A 19780-nucleotide genomic window follows, 5' to 3' on the forward strand; every position below is an offset into this window, starting at 1 on the left:
CCAGCATGCACAGGTGGAAGGGTGTGTCCCGAAGGACCAGCATGCACAGGTGGAAGGGTTTTTGCTGCTATATTTTGGATATACATCTCCCACTACTTAGGCTTTAGGTTTTTGAAACTGGAAAAGCATTGTTTTGGGGTGTTATAAAATCATTTCCCACTGGATTTTTCAGACTAGCCTTTGCTTGATCCCATTAGAAAGCAGGGGCAGCTACAGTGTTACTTCTTGGCCTGGCAGCTAGGGCAGTGTGGGCTAGCCATAGTTGTTGCCTTCTGTGGTTTTCTTTGTGGTTTTTGTAGTGACACTATTAGCACTTTCATATTAGAGCTGTTTCTCCATAGATGTTCAAGGATCTGTGTGTAAAATTTCTTTTGGGGGTCTCCCCAGAAGTTTCTCCCACCATACCGTACCCGCCCCCCACCATTCCCTGGAACCAGGTTTCTAACTGATAGGTTGACTCCGGCTTTTGGCCGTTGTGTGGAGCTGCAGCAGCTGTGTGCAGGCGTTTGTCCTCTGTGTAAGTGAGAAGCTGAGCAGATGTGTGTATTCTCTGTGCACTTTGTAATTAGAGAGGTAATTTCTTTACCAGGTTACACAGGTGATTTCATTAACCATTAACTGTTAAATACCCAGTCAAAGTCAAATACCTTGTCAGACACCCCACCCCCACCCCCAGTACTTTTAGGATCATAATACACAGGGCCCAAGAAAAGAAAAAATTTCTTCTTTCCTGTTCCCTTCCTTCATATCCCAGAATCTCAGGAGATATATTTGAGAAGAAATTTGTCCATTTGATTTACCAAAACACAGCTTTCTTATGACAGTAAAACTTAAGCTTTATCTATCTTAAGATACAGTGGTAATTTATATTAACCTCTTGTGTCAAGCCTTTTTGGATTAGGGTAAGCTATTCATTGATTTTTAAATTAACTGAATTTTCACATGTGGTAGCACCTGCAATCATAACTACTTTAAAACAACTGTTTAGAGAGACAGTTATTCCCTATGATATATTCATGTTTGATACAAGACCAGTACCCCTGTAATATCCAGTAATGGGTCGAGGCTCAGAGAGTACACGTTTTGTTAATGTTTCACAAAATCAGTATCATGATTATTTATTGAAGTAAATTCCCAATGTATTGGAACTGTCCCCAATATGTGTGACAAAAGCCTACCCTCCTACTGTCAAGCAGAAAAGTGAGGCCAAAGTCCAGGGGCATCTATTTTAGTCAGTGTTGTTTAGGAAGGTTTTAAAGGCACTGCCAGGATTCTGGTTCCCCACCTTAGAGTTCTGCCTCTGATTGAGTTCTTCCTCACACCAGACAGCAGCCAGTGCTGCCAAGCTCACTGCCATTAATTCAGCCAGCACAGGAAAGACAATGCCTTTAGAAGTGTTGCTTCATGCTTGGATCACATCCGTCCCAGGCTGGTCACTGTCGCTGGAATGGAACAAGTCCGTTGGGATGGATTAAACAAAAGCCTTGTCTTCACCAGAATCCACTTGAAATGTACAGTCTGAAGTAAGGATGGGCAGATCCAGTATCAGAGATACTCACAACTAAAGGATGCACATCAAAGCAGACATTTATTACCTCCAGTATCTGAGTGTATCTTCTCATTTTAACATCAGCTGTATACATTGAACAAGACTAAAACACAATCTAGGAAACACAACTGTAGGGAATAATGAGTGACCACCACATTAGACAGTATCACTAGAATTTGGTAAAGTGAGAGTCCTCCTTAAAAGAGTAATCTTGGAAAGCACTTGCTCTACCTTGGTGCTTATCTGAGTTACTGGTCTGTTGCTGTGAAGAGATACCATTACCAAAGCAACTTATATAAGAGAACATTTAACTAAGGGCTTGTGAGGGTGAGTCCATGACCATCAAGGCAGGGATCATGGATATAGACTGGCCTGGTGCTGCAGGAGGAGCTGAGAGCTTACATTCTTGTCTGCAAATTGAGACAGAGAAAGAGAAACTGGGCTCTTGAAACCTCAAAGCCCACCCCAATGACAAAAGACCATTCTTCCTAGTCCTTCCTAAATAGTTCCACCAAGGGAACCATGTTCTCACGTGCACACGTTGGGTTTGTTTTGTTTTTTTGGGGGGGTGTTTGTTGTTTGCTTAAGGAATTCTTGTACATTCTTTGTTTTGTTTTGTTTTGTTTTATTTGAGACAGGGTTTTTTCTGTAAAGCCCTAGCTGCCCTGGAATCACTCTTTAGACCAGGCTGGCCTTGAACTCAGGAATCCACCATGTACATTCTTTTAAGTGAACTCAGTACTGGCACAATTTGACATATGTTTTAATTTTTGGAAAGACAAAGCTTAAAAAAAAAAAAAGTGAGCACGTTGAGTAATGTATTTGAATCTCAAGATAACGGCTGTGAGTGGTAGTTTTTCTAAGATGATGCCTATGCAGTTTAGACTTTGAATTTGCATTTTAAAAGAAGCATTATTTAATGTTATCTCCACTGTGTTGAATTGATAGCATCTAAATATGAAAAATTCAAATGCACTGAATGTATTTTTATTAAATGTGAGATACATAATTTCATTTAAGTACTTGTATTTACCTTTAAGTTTTGTATTTTTATTTTTAATGTGTACGTTTGTGTAGCTGCATGCATGAGTGTAGCTGCCTGAGGAGATCAGAAAAGGATGTTAGCTTGGAGCTGGAGTTACAGGTAGTTGTGAGCTGTGCTACGTGGGAGCTGAGAATTCAGCTCAGGTCCTCTGCAAAAGCAGTTGGTGCCTTAACCGCTGAGCTGTCTCTTCAACCCCTCTTAAAATGTACTAAGTTAGTAAACATCCTTCCATGATGTAGAGGTTGCTAGGCTACAAGCATCTCAGAAACCACAGTTCTGGTCCTTGGTTTCTTGGCAGTAAATATTCAGTAAAATAAAGAAAGCTGACTAGAAAACGAGGCAGGGCAGTGCTCTCTGGAATGGCATTGGATGGGGTGACTCACTGGGTGATAGTGCTTGCAGCAGGGTGACAGGTGACCCATTTCTAATCGCAGCATACAAGAGGGACAGACGCAATCCCTGGCGCAAACTGTGGGTACACTAGCCAAAGGGCACCCTAGGTGCCAATGTTAGGTGTTGCTTCAGGATATAGAGTGAGGAGCAATGAAGAAAGAAAGCACCCCCCCACACACACACACACATACATGACGCGCAAAGATAATGGCATGTGTTGCCATTTCCTCTAAAAAGTAAGGGGAATGTTCATTTTTTACTTCTAGGCAAGTCACAGATGTAATTCAGTAAAGCTTCTTTTAGGTGAGAGTAGTCAGTGACAGTGCTTGTCATTCAAATGTGACAACCTAAGTTCAGTCCCCAGGACCTGGTGGCAGAAAACAAATCAACTCCAGAAAGTTCTTCCTAAATCTCCACACGGCCACAGTGGCCTCTGCCCTCTGCCATCTTCCTAGTTCCCAGCATTCATACATAGGACAGTTTTAAGAGACTCTGCTACCCAGTTTTTTCTCCTTAATGTTAATACTTTATGTTGCCATTGGAGAGTTGCCAAAACCCAGAAATTCATAGTGGCATACACTGCTAACTAGAGACATTATCCAGATGCCTCAAGTGTTTCTAGGACTGTCTGCTTTCTGTGCCAGGGTCCTTTCTAGTGTTGACTTTGCATTTTTCCCTGAACTTGTCTGGTGAGGAACACAGAAGTTGCTGTGTAGTTTATCTGTTAGGTTGGGTTTGCCCTTGGTCCTGTGAGTAAGAGTGCAGAGAGGTGGTCACTGTGGCTGTAAGGCACCCATCCGGTGCTGTCATCTGCACGCACGCGCGCGCACACACACACACACACACACACACACACACACACACACGCGCGCACACGCATACATACACACATATACACATGCATATATACACACACGTACATATGCTCACACATAATAAATGTGTTTTTAATATATATTTAATAAATATGTATTTAAATATATTAAATAAATAGTACATACATGTACATGTATAAAAGACATTTCAAGGACACCTAAAGACTTTTTCCTATATATAGTTGTATATCTAGGTTGTATATCTAAGTCTATCCAAAAGCTCCGAGCTCATGGTTCCTATAGAGAGCTGTTTTTTGTATAACTCTCAAATTTGATTTTAATTTTTCTTTTGTTAAACTATTTTATTTTTTGAGATTATAATGTAAATAACATCATTTTCCCCTTCCCTTTCCTTCTTCCTCCAAAGCCTCCCTGATACCTATCCTGGCTCTCCTTCAAATCATGACTGTTTTCATTAATTGTTGTTATATATGTGTGTGTGTGTGTGTGTGTGTGTGTGTGTGTGTGTGTGCACGCGCGCGCACGCTGAAACACATAAGTACATCCCACTTGGTCTGCATCCTGTCACCTGTGTGTGTGTTCTCAGGGCAGATCGTGGTGAGTAGTGGGTGCGCTTTCCTACAGAGTACCCCCCACTCAGCATGCCACAGTCGCCTGTAGTTGTCTTTATAGAGTTGCGACCTCATCCACATTATTGAGCTTTTGTTGGTGTCCTTGTGATGAGCGTGTTTGAGTGGCCATGTGGTTTTACAGGTGACACCTCTAACATTCCTAAGAAACACAGCCCAACAGCAAATTCCTGAGCCTGTTTGGCACGTACAGTATTTCTGCCCCCTCTTCAGCAATGTTCCAGCAGCGTGCAGGATTTTGTGCATCCATTGGGACTGAGCTCCACAGCTCTGCATTTGGACTGGTTGTGGTTTTCTGTAGTGGTCTCCATCTGTTACAAGGAAAACATCTTGATGAGAGTGTACATTGACTTACTGACACCACATTGGAAAAGCTAGATTTTCCTTACAACACTATCAGTTCTTTCCTTTTTTTTTTTTTCTTTCTGTATTTTCATATCTTGGTCAATAGTTACCTCCTTGAGTTGTTTACTTTTACAAAATGGTATGTGAGGTCTGGAGAGATAGTTCAGTCAGTAAAGTTCTTGCTATACAAGTATGTGAGCCCAGCTTTGATTTTTCTGAACCCATGTAAATGCTGGGCATGATTGCATGTGCTGTTATCCGCTCTGGGGAGACAGATAAACAGGTCCCTAGGACTTTCTGCCCAGCCAGCCTACCCTGAGCCGGCAGGCAGCCCCAGTCCCAATGAGAGGTCTTGTCTTAAAAAAGGTGAATAATGCCGAAGGACTTAGAACCTGGGGTGGATCTCTGACCCCATGCACACACAAACATGTGTACCCACGCATATATAATGATGTATATACATACACATATGCCTATCACACTTCGCTCTGTGGCTGAACTGAGTAGCAAAACTCTGTGGCCAGTCACCAGCAAAGGCTGCAGAAGGCCAGTGGCGGCTCACTGGTCCTGACAGTGTCTGCTGTTGCATAGTGACCTGGATTAAAAGTGCTCGCGGGGATACGCTCACAGCTCGACACTAGAGTCAGTGAAACATCTGAGTGTCAGAGTTCTGCAATACGGACCCTGCTTATGCTGTAACTTGGCAAGTGCAGAATGTTTCTCCCATTTCACAATATTATGAAGTTGAAGCTGGGCGTAGTAGCTCAACTTGTAACCTCTACACTTGAAAACTGAGGCAGAATACTGTGAGTTCAAGATCAGCATAGCCAGTCCTTGTCCTCCAAAAAGAAAATAAAACTGAGAGATTAAGAAATAAACTTTTTTTTTTTTGAGACAGAGTTTCTCTGTGTAGCCCTGGCTGTCCTGGAACTCACTCTGTAGACCAGGATGGCCTCAAACCCAGAAATCCGCCTGCCTCTGCCTCCCAAGTGCTGGGATTAAAGGCGTGTGCCACCACGCCCGGCAGAAATAAACTTTTGAAATGTTGTGAAAACATTTTCTTTCAACCCATAGTTACCTGTGTTCCTCAAGTTTATTGGGGGGTTGGGGGAGGTCTGTGGGTTAGTAACAGTGTTTCTCTGGGACTGTACCTCTAGAAACCCAGTGCTAAATTTGGCTGGAGAGTCCAGAATTTGGGTTTAGCTAAGCCTGAAGGAAAAGACTCTTTATGCTAAACCACACTTGTTTCCTCCTCAGATTGACATAGAAATCAATGGCAGTGCTGTGGATCTTCACATGAAATTGGGTGATAATGGGGAAGCCTTCTTTGTAGAGGAGACTGAAGAAGAATATGTGAGTTCTCAAAGCCCCTTTGCATGTTGAGCCAGGCTTCTATAGCATGTCACAAAACAACTTGTCCACTATTTTCATGATTGTGTGAATAATTATTTTTGGCTAAACAAGCTTTTGTTATATGTTGAAATCAACTTCTCAAAAAAGAGCTCACACCAGCTTTTAGAGTACAGAGAACGTGCAGAAAGCTGCTTGTTGTAATATCAAAGGAGTTTCCTGCTTCATACCCATTATAGCTTACAGTTTGACTTGAAGTTATTCAGCCCTGCCTTGAGGCATATTTCTATAGACTAAGTGTGCATGTGTATATATGTGACCTTTAAATTTAGAAGAGATGTTTATGGGGCCAGAGAGATAGCTCAGTATTTAAAGGCACATTACACATAGGCCTAACAAGCCTCAGTTTTGTATCTAGAGCCACATAAAGATGGAGAGAACTCGATGCTGTGCCACACACGAGTCCACTACACACATGCATGCATGTACACACATGCACGCTCACACACATACACGTAATGAGGCTTTCAAGAATAATTCTTTTGTTTGGTTAGCAAAATAATACCTGTAACCTTAAGAACCACTGAACTGTAATGTCAAGAGATATAAATTGATTGGCCTATGGCTTTTTATATATTAGTGTACATTTGTCCTCTTCTACAAGACAGAAAAAGTCTATACAAGTCCCTGTCCTTGTGCACTCCCAGGCACACATAACCCACTTGGAACAAGAACAAACTATTCTTAACGCAGTCATTGTGGCTCTTTTCTAAAACTATAGGAGTGTCATTATATCTTTTTCCATAAGAAATTATGTCTTACAACAAAAATAAGAAGCTTCAAATTATTAGGACACAGGCTTTTGCAGGTGAGCTTCTAACCTGACGACAGCAAGCGTAAGCAACAGCAAACAGCGGCATTTTATTTCATCAGTGTTTGCCTAAGAGCCCGAGGTGATTCTCTGTGCATCCCGCAGCTTGCAAAGGAGCCTCCTCTGGCCGCTTACTGGTGTGTTACTACTCTCCTATATTTACATGACCTAAAGAACATTGCACCTCCTCAGAAGAAGAGGCAAAGAACAGAGTGAAGCATAATAAGTATTAGTTGGCTCTCACCACATAACCCAGGAGATATGGGTTCTTGAGAGCTCTTTGCCTGGTTGCAGGTACTGCCAACATTTCTATGGAAACCCTGCTTTAGCAGTCTCTTTCTGTTCCACATATGACCAGATTCCACTGCACAATAATAAGTTCTAGGACAACCAGAGCTACATAGTGAGACTCTGTTTCCAGAAAAAACAACACAGTCAAAAATATCCAAATTCATTAAACATTAGAATTACTGTACTATGATATATACTATGAATAAAATAATAATAAAATAAAGACCTGCTTTTAAAATGAATTAGAAGGTAACAAAACTTATCAGGTACTATTTATTTAGTCTGTTTCTCTGACTTCTCACATAACTGTCCACATCAACAATCCTTTTCAGCCAGCAATTCTGAAACAACCTCTTTCGTAGCTGCACAGTTTCCATGGTGAGGTTTTACTGGCTTATCTAGCCCTTGTCTTATTGGTTAGAGATGCCTTAGCTAGGTTTCTAATGCTGTGATCAATACCATGAATTTATTTCACCTTACAGCTTACTATATGAAGGGAAGTTGGGGCAGGAACCTGGAGGCAGAAACTAAAGAGAATCGTGCATGGCTGACTAGCTTGTTCCTCATGGCTTGCTCTCCTATACAGCCAACCACAGTGGGCTGGGCCCTCCCATGTCAGTTGTTAATGAAGAAAAAGCCCCACAGACTTGCTCAAAGAGCAGTCTAACACAGGCAGTTCCTCAACTGACATTCCCTCTTCCCAGATACATCAGGTGTGTGCTGAGCTGACAAAAACCAACTAGCATAGACATCCGGGTACTTTCTCCCTCACCCCAGACACTTCTGTGATAAAACTGGAAGACACTCCTGAAAACCATAACAGCTTTAAAGTGCAAGGCACCTTGATAAGTAACAAAACTCATTAAATGAATGCTCTAGAAATTAGGGCGCATCAGCCTCATCTCGATGCCTTGGGGGACGTTCAGGCTATGACGACAGTTGTATATTGGTGGTGAGCCTGGTAAACTAAACTTTCAGCTTCAGGGTGTTTACCAAAACCTAGTTAAAATTTTTAGTTATGAAAACACATGTTCTTTTGAATTATTGTGTAAAATTTTGACCATTTTAAGTTACGGAGTTAATTTATGCCTGTCTTAGGTGCCTCTCCTTTCTTTTGAATATATAAAAGATTGAAACACATGGCCAAGAAGTTCACTAGATTAGTTTATTCACTATTAAGTTGAAAGTTTAATTATTCTAAACATTGGGCCACCTTTTGTTTTGAATTCCTGAGAGGATATTTGGAATAACATTGATTGACCTCATTCACTGTGGGTGTCACAGTCACCTTCTTCACCTTCCCATCCATTTTGTTCACGCGGCTCTAAATCTGCAGGCTTCCTGTTTCTCTCGCCTGCCCTGCTGCCCTTGTTAGATGTGGCCTTGGTCTTGGCCTCTGCCTCATCACATTGTGTCAGTCCTTGTAATACTCAGCTGCTGCCCCTGAGACAGCTCTTTGCACAGACTCTAATTGGCTTTGCTTTAACCACAGCTTTTGCATGTTGGGTGCTGAGCTCCTGCGACTGTACTCAGCCACATACTGAAATGAGCTAGCACTTGAGTCTAGCAGGTGACATTCTGCCCTTAGGAACTATTCCTTCCTACCCCTGTAAAAAGTTGTGCACTCGAAGAGCATCCAGTTTGTCATAGATAACTTTTCTTTTGTTCTTTAAGGAAAAATTACCTGCTTATCTTGCCACCTCACCAATTCCCACTGAAGACCAGTTCTTTAAACATATTGAAACCCCTTTGGTGAAATCAAGTGGAAATGAGAGGCCTGCTCAGAGTTCAGACGTTCCTCACACCTTGGAATCACAGGCAGTTTTCACTCCAAGTTCTGTGAAAAAGAAGAAACGAAGGAGAAAGAAGTGCAAACAGGACAATAGGAAGGAGGAGCAGGCAGCTTCCCCTGTTGCAGAAGATGTAGGTGATGTGGGTGTGAGCTCAGATGAGGAGAAGAGAGCCCAGGCAGCAAGGTAAGGGCTTCTGCACCCAGTAGAGGGCCCCAGCTCTGTTGTGGGGCCAGGTGGGAGCAGCATCCCACTGCCCTCACTGTTAGACCTTCGGCTATGCTACTAACCGTTCCTGGAACAGTCTGGTGGTTTCTCTGTCGGCTTGGATTGGCGTGGGGTGAACCTTTCCAACTCACAGGTCTTTCCCCTCCCAGTTCCTCCCTTTCCCTTTTTTCTCTCCCTACTTTTTTCTCTCATTTTGTTTTGAATTTATGAGCAAAATACCCTTTTATGTTAATGAAGACTTTGGGGGTTTTTTTTTGGGGGGGGGNGTTTGTTTTTTTTCGAGACAGGGTTTCTCTGTACAGCCCTGACTGTCCTGGAACTCACTTTGTAGACCAGGCTGGCCTCAAACTCAGAAATCCGCCTGCCTCTGCCTCCCAAGTGCTGGGATTAAAGGCTTGCGCCACCACGCCCGGTGACTTTTGGTTTTTTGGATGGGGTTTTTGATCAACATTTTCATACCAGTTAATAGGCATCTCAAAACCTATACCACTTTTTGAGCCAGCATTGTCCAAAATTTCAAGTCTAGCAGTTTAAGGCGGAGTGTACCATTTTCTCACTACCTGTTTGACCCAGTGGTCACCCAAACACTGGAAGGACATCTGCAAGTGTTATCGGTGGTCTCTCACTGGCAGCTCTTTGAGGCTGCAGCCCATAGGTGGCCTGCATGTAGTGTCCTTTATGGAACTGGGGAAGGACTCAAGAGAGCGATGCTGACCCATTTGAATATTTCAGCTGAGCTGCTGGAAGGAAATGGTACTCTCGTGTCTGGAAACGCTGGGCTTTCACAGAAAAGTTTTGCTATAGAAACTATGCAGAATAACTTTTGCCTTGATGTGTTTTGCTTACTAGGGTTTTTTTTTTTTTTAATTGTCAAATCGTAAGAAACCTGATATTAATAAATGATTAGTGTATTATAATTATACTATTTCTGAATAGTAATTCTTTTTTAGTGAACTTTTAACTTATTTCTTATGATTTTGAGATCTGGATTATAAATCCTCGGAGTTTACATGTGGTACTACTCTTAACATTTAAACAGAATTTGTTTTTACACTTCTTACATCATTCACTGTCATGAGTAATTATCACTTTTCATACTGTTGGATATATTAGGTTGTTATTTCACCTGAGATAGAATTCAGAATATCTGTTAGAAATAAACAATTAAAATGCCAGAAAGATGACTCGAGGGTTAAGAGCACTACCTGGCTTCTCTTGCAGAGGACCTAGATGGTTAACACCCACATGGTGGTACACAACCATCCGTAACTCCAGTTCCAGGAGATCTTATGTCTTCTCCTGACTTCTGTAGATACCAGGTGCACAGATGGTACAGTGGCATGCATGCAGGCCAAACACTCGTACACATTCTTAAAACATAAGCAATTAAAGGTGGAAGTCGTGGGCCAGGTAAAGTGGTGCACGCCTTTAATCCCAACACTTGAGAGGCACAGGCGGGCAGATCTCTGAGGTTGAGGCCAGCCTGGTAGAGAGTGAGCCCCATCACAGCCAGGACTACAGAGAAACCCTGTCTTGGGAGGAAGAAAAGATGGAAATGATGAGAATATGTCAGGCAGTAGCAGGCAGGCGGCAAGGTGAGGCGAGAGCTGCACAGGGCCCTATGCAGGCGCCTAAGCATGTCGGACTTCATCTAGTTCAACAAGAACAGGACAAGGAGAACCTGCACCGGAAGTGTAGTCACAGGGGAGTGTAGTCACAGTCACTCTCGAAGTCAGGACCGAAAGTGAAGGAACCAGAGCCGAGATCAGCATAACCCGGACCAGCACTATGTCTCACAGGAGGCAACAACGAGGAAGCAAACCTTTGACCAGAGATGCTATTGATTCGTCATGATCCCACCCCCTACCCCCCCCAACCCCCACCATGAGAAGAAGAAGGTGCATAAATACTGAGATGTGCCACTACCTGGTTTTGAGCGCATCACCCTAATGCAAATACAAGGCCATGCAAGCTGCGGGTCAGATTCCAGCCACTGGCTTTCTCCCGACCATGACTCCTGATGGTCTGGCTGGGACCCCAACACTGGTGCCAGTGGTTGGGAGCCAGATGACCAGACAGGCCAGATGTCTCTACATGGGCAACATCCCTGTTGGCATTACTAAGGAGGCTATGATGGACTTCTTCAATGCCCAGATGCACTTGGGTGGGAAGCTCAGGTCATGGCCTTTAATGGCATCATCTTCCAGGGCCAGTCATTGAAATTCGAAGGCCTCATAATTTCCAGCCACTGCTTGACATGTCCAAGAACCCCTCTGTTTATGTACCTGGAGTTGTATCCACTGTAGTCCCAGACTTTGCCCACAAGCTGTTCATCAGCGTTATGCCCAACTACCTGAATTATGACCAGGTAAAAGAGCTGCTGACATCCTTTGGACCTCTCAAGGCCTTCAACTTGATCAAGGATAGCTCTAAGTGCCTCCAAAAAGAAACTGGACGGAGCATGCACTACCAACTTAACAGCACACCTGAAAGCTCTAGAACAAAAAGAAGCAAATACACCCAAGAGGAGTAGATGGCAGGAAATAATCAAACTCAGGATTGAAATCAACCAAGTAGAAACCAAAAGAACTATACAAAAGAACCAACAAAACCAGGAGCTGGTTCTTTGAGAAAATCAGCGAAGTAGATAAACCCTTAGCCAGACTAACCAGAGGGCACAGACACAGTATCCAAATTAACAAAATCAGAAATAAAAAGGGAGACATAACAACAGAAACTTGGGAAATCCAAAAAAATCATCAGATCCTACTAAAAAAGCCTATATTCTACAAAACTGGAAAATCTGGATGAAATGGACAATTTTCTAGACAGATACCAAAGTTAAATCAGGATCAGATAAACCATCTAAACAGTTCCATAACCCCTAAAGAAATAGAAGCAGTCATTAAAAGTCTCCCAGCCAAAAAAAGCCCAGGACCAGATGGGTCTAGTGCAGAGTTCTATCAAAGAAGACCTAATTCCAATACTATTCAAACTATTCCACAGTATAGTAACAGAAGGTACTCTACCCAATTCTTTCTATGAAGTCACAGTTACACTGCATATTCTCCCTTGAAGATGGAACGGTTTCTTTCTAATCAGGAACTTTTCACAATTTCCTTTCATAGAGGACTTCATAAGAAATTTTTTTCTACTTAATGTTCCAAATAGATTTTTAAAACTGGTTGAGTGCATATTACTTTTAGCTTCAGAAGATATAATGTATATTTAAGAGGCATTTAACTATTATAAATCATTTGATGACTTCTAAAAAAAGAGAGAGAGAGAACATACATTGGACACAGAGCAAGGTAAATTGTAATGATAACAGCTCTAAGTCCTGAATAGAATGTCTTTCGGTTAATATTAAAGCACTGACCAAGCTGAGTTATGAATTTACTTCTTTATATCTTTGATTCCCAAAGAATTTAACCTGCCTAGAGATGTGGCATTGCTTATTCAAGACTTATCTCTCTTTCCTGCTTCTAGTCGCTGAAGGACCATTTACCTCCAGCATAAAAACCTGAGAGACTTCCAGATCTCTCAGTGCTGAGAACACCTCTGTTAAAGTTCTGTACATAGTCAAGTGTTTCAGTGGACAAGAAGTGTGTTTTTATAAAACTGTGAAATACTTACACGTGGCAGTTACCCACATTTGTGTTATAATGCCCATTCTATGCCTTATCCTGAAAATGTTTTTGCAGCTAAATTTTTTTAATTAATTAATTGATTTATTTTATGTATATGAGTACACTGTAGCTATACAGATGGTTGTGAGCCATTATGTGGTTGCTGGGAATTGAACTCAGGACCTCTGCTCGCTTAGGCCCAAAGATTTTTTTTTTATTCATTATTATATGTAAGTACACTGTAGCTGTCTTCAGACACACCAGAAGAGGGCATCAGATCTCATTACGGATGGAAGTGATCCACCATGCTGTTGCTGAGATTTGAACTAAGGACCTTCAGAAGAGCAGTCAGTGCTTTTTACTGCTGAGCCATCTCTCCAGCCCACAGCTAAAATTTTTAATCCACTAAAACCAACCTGAGGTGATGCTTTTTAGGTCCCCAGAGCCTAAAATTAGCAAAGTTTAGAATTCTTTAAAAATGAGCAACTTTATCTCAGGAAGTGACAATATTTCTAAGACATACACAAAGCCTCTACTAAACACACAAGAGCTGCAACTCTAAAGGAATTCTGTAAACAGATAGTGTCAGTCAGTACATGGCGTTACATGACCAGATCTGCTGGGGTCCCAACTGATAGTTGTTGCTATGGTTGCCAGCACCTACCTGCTTGGTAAGAAGACTTCATGCTACTTGTGAGCTTGGACCTCTGGTCTGCTCTTCCTTCATTTGGTTGCTAGTGAGCTGTTAACATCACCCTTTGGAGGATTCTTCCCCCCTCCCCGAAATTTCCTTAGAGCAAAAGTCTGTTTAATTATGCATCTTAACAGAAACTAGACAGTAAGAATTAGCTAGCTGTCGGGGCGAGTTCAGGATGTATTATGAACTCAGTGGTGCCTGGCCTGTGAGAGTCTTCCTTCTGATGCTCCAGGAGGACTGAGCTGCGGCCATAAGCTGCTCAGCTGTGGGGTGTATTCTGAGAAATGCATTAATAGAGAGGCTGACATAGTCTAAATGGTACAGAACTGCCCTTCATCATGACCGTGCTTAGTGAGGACTGCAGCGGAGGCTCAGGGCACCGTGGTTGGGATGTGTTCAGCCCACAGCCACTGGCCATGCCCGCCACAGCATCCACATTCAGCCTGCTGAAGCAGTGGGAATTGAACCCACATACTGAGCTGTCTTGTCTCCCCAGCCTCAGTTTCCCTTGTCTTTAGGGAAAGTTTAACATTTGGTTGATTTTTATTAGATAATGGTTGGTTCCTAGTGTCTGCTTAGTTATTTTTTTTTCCTCTTGAGGGAGATTGTAGGTGAGATTCCATTGAGGGAAGAATTTTAACAGAAAGATCTTAGAAGATACATACATTCATATATCTTAAGTGATTCATAGCTGTATGAGAAGGCTGGTTAAAGAAGCAATAAAAGTATGTGACAAGGGAAGTAGTACTGAAGAAGAAACGGCAGTTCTCTTTCTATGCTCTCAGCCCTACAGAGTGAGCGGTGTAATTCTGGTTTGTTTAGTGCACTGTCGGGGCACTAATGTTCTGTAAGGTTTACATTCAGTACACTGTTGAGCTGAGTGTTCTAAAGGAGCCCCACACCTGCAGTACAGTGCTTTGTGCTTTTCACAGTTTCCGCTATTTCCACGTGCTTCCATATAAACCTCCTTGTGACTGAGAAGTAGACAGAACACGTGACAAATTAACTCCCTGAAGATAAGAACTGAGGCCATAGCTTTTTTACTTTGGAAAAATTATTATACTAAACTTCTGGATCCTTGATTTACAATGGAATTTTACTACCTTAAATTTGGGAGAAATGAATAAATGATACCCACTGAGTAGCACTTGCTGAGGTGGTGACAACCATGTTGTTTTCATCAGTTTAGTGGGGAGGGTTCCTGCCTTCCTGGTTTTTACTTTGTTTTCCCCTTTGGTAGAGGATCTTCAAGTGCTTCCTTAAAGGAAGGGGACTATAAGGAGCCTTCACTCTTCCATTCTGGGGATAACTACCCCTTATCTGATGGAGATTGGTCCCCATTAGAAACGTGAGTATCCTTGAAATTTCTGTTTACATGAATATGAAATGACTTTCAGCAACCATGTTGTTTCTAAATTTAATCTTATTCTAAAGGTGCTTGCCAGTTGTAAATCTGAATAATCAGCATAGAATTTGCTTAACCTACCACTAAGTTCTAGGTCTTTGGTGTCAGATAACACAGTGAGAGAACATGTGACCATACTGTTATATCTGTGATCAAACCTTTAGATTTTAAATGATTTTTTAAAAATTTATATATGTTATGTATAAGGATGTTTTGTCTGCATGTATGTCTGTGTACTGTGTGCGTGCCTGGTGCTCACAGAAGCCATGGAAGAGGTAGTCAGATCCCCTCCCTAGGATGTTAGGATTGCAGGTGATTATAGACTTAGCAGACAACTGTGAGCAAGCATGGGTCCTCCAGTTCTTTACTACCAAGCCATCTATCTGGTCCCACAATAACTGATTGTTGAGCCCACCTTCCTGTGTGTGTGGTTTTTTTGTTGTTGTTGTTTTTTTGTCTTAAAAAATTACCTGTATCACTGGTTTCCACTGAGAAACAAATAAATAATACATACCATAGTGGGTCTACAGAGGGCCTAGGAAGCCCTTAATAATCCTAACTGGCATTTTTATTTCATTAAAGAACTCCAGTAAAATGTGTAACTGATGCTCCCCTCGGGGAAATGTGTGAGCTCATGGCTGACCTTGCTCCTCAGTGCTCCATGAGGCTGCTGCTCATCTGTGAGACTGAAGCCTGCTTCCCTTTGTTCTTGTGTTTGCAGCACCTACCCACAGGCTGTGTGCCCCAAGAGTGACTCGGAGCTGGAGGTGAAGCCATCTGAGAGCCTCCTCAGATCTGAGCCACACATGGAATGGACGTGGGGCGGGTTCCCAGAGTCCACCAAGGTACGGGGCTCACGGGGAAGACAAGGATGTCTGACTAAATTTTAGTAAAGATCATTTTCTTCCATTAAATGAAAGAAGCGATTTCTCACCAAACCCACAGAAGATTATGATGGTAGTGCCCTCTTGTGGTCAGAAAAAGTGTTTTAAAAAGTAAATAAAAATTAACATTTTCATAATATTTCCACTATCCATTTACTTGTAACTGAAGGAATCTAGTATCTTTTGTAATTTAATGATACCTAAATTAGAGTTTCCACACTGAAATTTAATAACTAAGGGAGGATGGGGCATAGCTCAGTTGGTAAAGTTTGTCTTCTGTGGTCAAGACTGGATCATGTCACCAGCATCAGGAAGAAGGAAGTTCAGAAAACTTTTCAACTGTTCAGACTGGAAGAATAATCAACTGAAAGATCCATTTGGTGAAATCATTTAGATCTTCTGTTGAATTCAGTTTTGTTAAGACAGAAATGTACTTGCTTTTTTGATTGGCTGCTTTAAGGAGCACTGGAATCAGGTTGTATGATGAGGTTCTCATGTATACTATAAGCTCTTTCCCTCAAGATGACATTTTCTGTCCTAGACTCTGAAAATTGTCTATTCAGTTTTCTCCTGTTTTTGACTCTGATGAAATAGTTACGAATGTGACTCTTATAAATGTCATGACATTGAACCAAATAGTTATTTTGCCATCTGTGTCCTGTTTCACAGCTAGTGAATGTATTACCATATATAAAATTAACCATAACAAATACATTTGAAGTTAGTTTTTAAACAATTCACCTTTGCAGGTCACCAAAAGAGAACGGTATGACTATCATCCAAGGACAGCTACAATTACACCATCAGAGAACACTCATTTTAGGGTAATTCCCAGTGAAGACAGCCTCATAAGAGAAGTTGAGAAGGATGCTACTGTTGAAGATACTACCTGTACCATAGTGAAACCCAAACCTAGAGCCCCGTGTAAGCAACTGAGCGATGCAGCGTCTACTGAGCTTCCAGAATCACCTCTTGAAGCGCCTCAGATTTCATCTCTATTAGATGCAGACCCTGTTCCCAGCCCATCAGCAGAGGCTCCCTCAGAACCCAAACCAGCTGCTAAAGTGGACTCGCCAACAAAAAAGAAAGGTAATCGCTGGACCTCACATGCCGTCAGTGTAGGTGGTGTGCTGTCTCTGTTTTAAGTACCATGTGACGGTCCTTTGTGTTTTTGCTTTCCAGTCAGAGCCTGTCCCAGACTTGATTGTGATGACTTATGCATTGTGGCTTCTCTTGCTTTCTAATTTCCACCCAAAAAAAAAAAAAAAAAAAAGACTTTAAACTTCCATCCTTTTGTTTTGGTCTTCCAAGTCAACTCTCAGGAAGCTTTTAAGAAGTGTTTAGTAAGGACGAGAGATGGCCCAGATGTTAAGAAGTGTTTAGTAAGAAGTCAATGAATGAGTTCCAACCCATTGATGAGCATAGTGACAGTCCACATGAAGAAACCATACATGTCTTCCCCAAGCATGCTACGATGTGTGCTGTGCTGTGCTTTTACACTAAGGTATTACCAAGATTCATGTGTTGTCTTGAATTAACTAAGAATGTTAGTGAGTGAAATCTTAAATGACCTTTTGCTTAAATAGAAATAAATATAAAACAGAGAAAAAGTGTTTTCTCAGACCTCTGCTTTACTGAAGCAAAATGAAATCTTTTGTAGGTTTGGTGTGGTTTAAGAACAACTGTCTACTAGGGGACAGATGCATCAGTGGTTAAGACCATGGCTGTGTCTCCAGCGGACCCACATGGCAGCTCATGTCTGTGATTCCTGTGCCTGGGGACCCAACGCCCTCTTCTAGCCTCTGTGGGCACCAGGCATACAGCCATATATCAGGCAAAACATGCATATTCCTAAAATAAATAGAAATAAAAATACTTTTTAAATGTCCACTAATTATTAGTGCTTTCTTTCAGTAATTTGCCTCCTTAAACTGGTATGCAGAAGGCCAGCCCTTGTCACAACCACTCACTCTATATCAGTTGTTTTAGATCAGGCTTGTTGCTAAAAGATACACAGTTACCCAGTAAGAGCCAGAAACTGCACACTCTGAATGCTAGCTTGGAGCCCATATTTGTGTGTGTGTGTGTGTGTGTGTGTGTGTGTGTGTGTGTGTGTGTGTGTGTGTATGTATGTATCTTCACCTGTCATATTTAGCTGAATTACTGCTTCACTTTGATGTAATTAAAAAATCAAACAATCTATTATCACAAACTGATATAGGCTCAGATCATTCAGAAATAAGGTGTTCAAACTAAGAGTGTTAGCTATCCAGGGTGTTTGTGGCCGAATGTGACACATAGCTGATGTGGCTCTCACCAAAATCTGTATAGTGTTTGTTCTGTTCTAAGAACTGTTAAGGGGCATAACCAATTCTCGTTTGGTAGATGCTTGGTTTTAATATAGCACATTGCATAGGAATTATAGACATGGGAGCTCAGAAAGGTTCCTACCATTTCTGACTTTATTCTCTCCACCACCACCCCCCAACATGTTTATGAAAGTTTTGTACATTCTGTGGTACATCACTTAATGGCAGGGATTTTATCTGAGAAGTTTGTCCTTGGGCAATTTAGCATTGTGTGAACATCATAGTGTTCTTATACAGTATAAATCAATTGACCTGGCTTCTTGTTATAATTAGGAGATGCAGGGAACGTGAAATGATGCTGTTGCTGGTATAGAATAGCATATCATTATATCAGTAGACAGATGGGAGTATGACCTAAAATAGTTATAAGTAATAACTATATAAATAAGGCACTGTTATCACTACCAAGATAATCTGTACATAATTGGATGTACTTACTAACATAGGAGTAACGGGGCCATAGGTGGGTTCATACAACCACCATTGCAAACGTTGTCACCCTAAGATGCTATAGTAGCCAAGTGTCACGAGGCGGCAGACATTTCCAGGTGCATTATAGTATTTTGAGACCACCATTGTCTCTGTATCCACTAAAGTGTCATTATGTGGTACAGTACACAGCTGTATCTCCACCATATCTTGACTGAGAAACAGAAAGCAAATTCTAGACATTTTGACATTTTACTCTTGAGTACCCTAGGACATGCCACCTCAGTCTGTTCTATGGATAGCTACAATACTGTTACATACAGAGAGAGAGAAAGAGAGAGACAGAGACACACAGAGAAATGGACAGAAAGACAGAAACAGAGAGACAGAAAGAGAGCGCGAGCGAGCTAGCTCAGGCCAGGACAAGGTAGGAAGCAGGATGGTGCTGATGCTGAGCCCTTGCTCTAGGCACACAGTGGTCCACATCTTGCTTAGAAAACTATTTTACCACAGAATTGTAAGTAGAGAATAAATTCTTACCTTTGTTTTGTTTTGTTTTTTTTTTAAATTAACAGGTGTTCACAAAAGAAGCCAGCACCAGGGGCCTGATGACATTTACCTTGATGACTTAAAGGCTCTTGAGCCTGAAGTGGCAGCTCTCTATTTCCCTAAAAGGTAGTGTGTGCTAGTGCGTTGAGGAGTGAACAGCTTGAGATACTCTGAGCGAGAGGAACAGAGTGACTGTCTTTTAGCCAAATCTGCTTGTTGCTTCTGGTTTTGGGGAGCTCATAAATAGTGTGTGTTGTTTTAACTGCAATGACTTGAAAGTTTATCACTTGTTTATGAACACATATAAAAGTATTTGACTTTAGAATTTAATCCCTCACCTCGTGTGTGTGTGTGTGTGTGTGTGTGTGCGCGTGTGCGCGTGTGCGTGTGCTCTCCGTGTGTGTGTGTGTGTGTGTGTGCGCACACGTGTGCTCTCCGTGTGTGTGTGTGTGTGTGTGTGTGTGTGCGCGCGTGTGTGCTCTCCGTGTGTG

At 41.9% G+C, this 19780-nt stretch overlaps 1 protein-coding gene and 1 pseudogene across 5 annotated transcripts in view; both read left to right on the forward strand.

Annotated features, from left to right (window-relative positions):
• Positions 1–19780, forward strand: part of Lpin2 (lipin 2) — a 105774-nt gene that overhangs the window by 70024 nt on the left and 15970 nt on the right. For all 5 annotated transcript variants that reach the window (XM_029531179.1, XM_029531180.1, XM_029531178.1 and 2 more), the window contains 6 exons: positions 6055–6150; positions 8984–9285; positions 14894–15001; positions 15780–15903; positions 16692–17031; positions 19316–19415. In XM_029531179.1, coding sequence (XP_029387039.1) covers positions 6055–6150; positions 8984–9285; positions 14894–15001; positions 15780–15903; positions 16692–17031; positions 19316–19415 — 1070 coding nt within the window. The remainder of the gene's footprint in view (positions 1–6054; positions 6151–8983; positions 9286–14893; positions 15002–15779; positions 15904–16691; positions 17032–19315; positions 19416–19780) is intronic.
• On the forward strand, positions 10835–14638 carry LOC110335965 (annotated as a pseudogene).

The sequence above is a fragment of the Mus pahari genome, chromosome 18, assembly GCF_900095145.1.
Source record: "Mus pahari chromosome 18, PAHARI_EIJ_v1.1, whole genome shotgun sequence".
Taxonomy (NCBI): domain Eukaryota; kingdom Metazoa; phylum Chordata; class Mammalia; order Rodentia; family Muridae; genus Mus; species Mus pahari.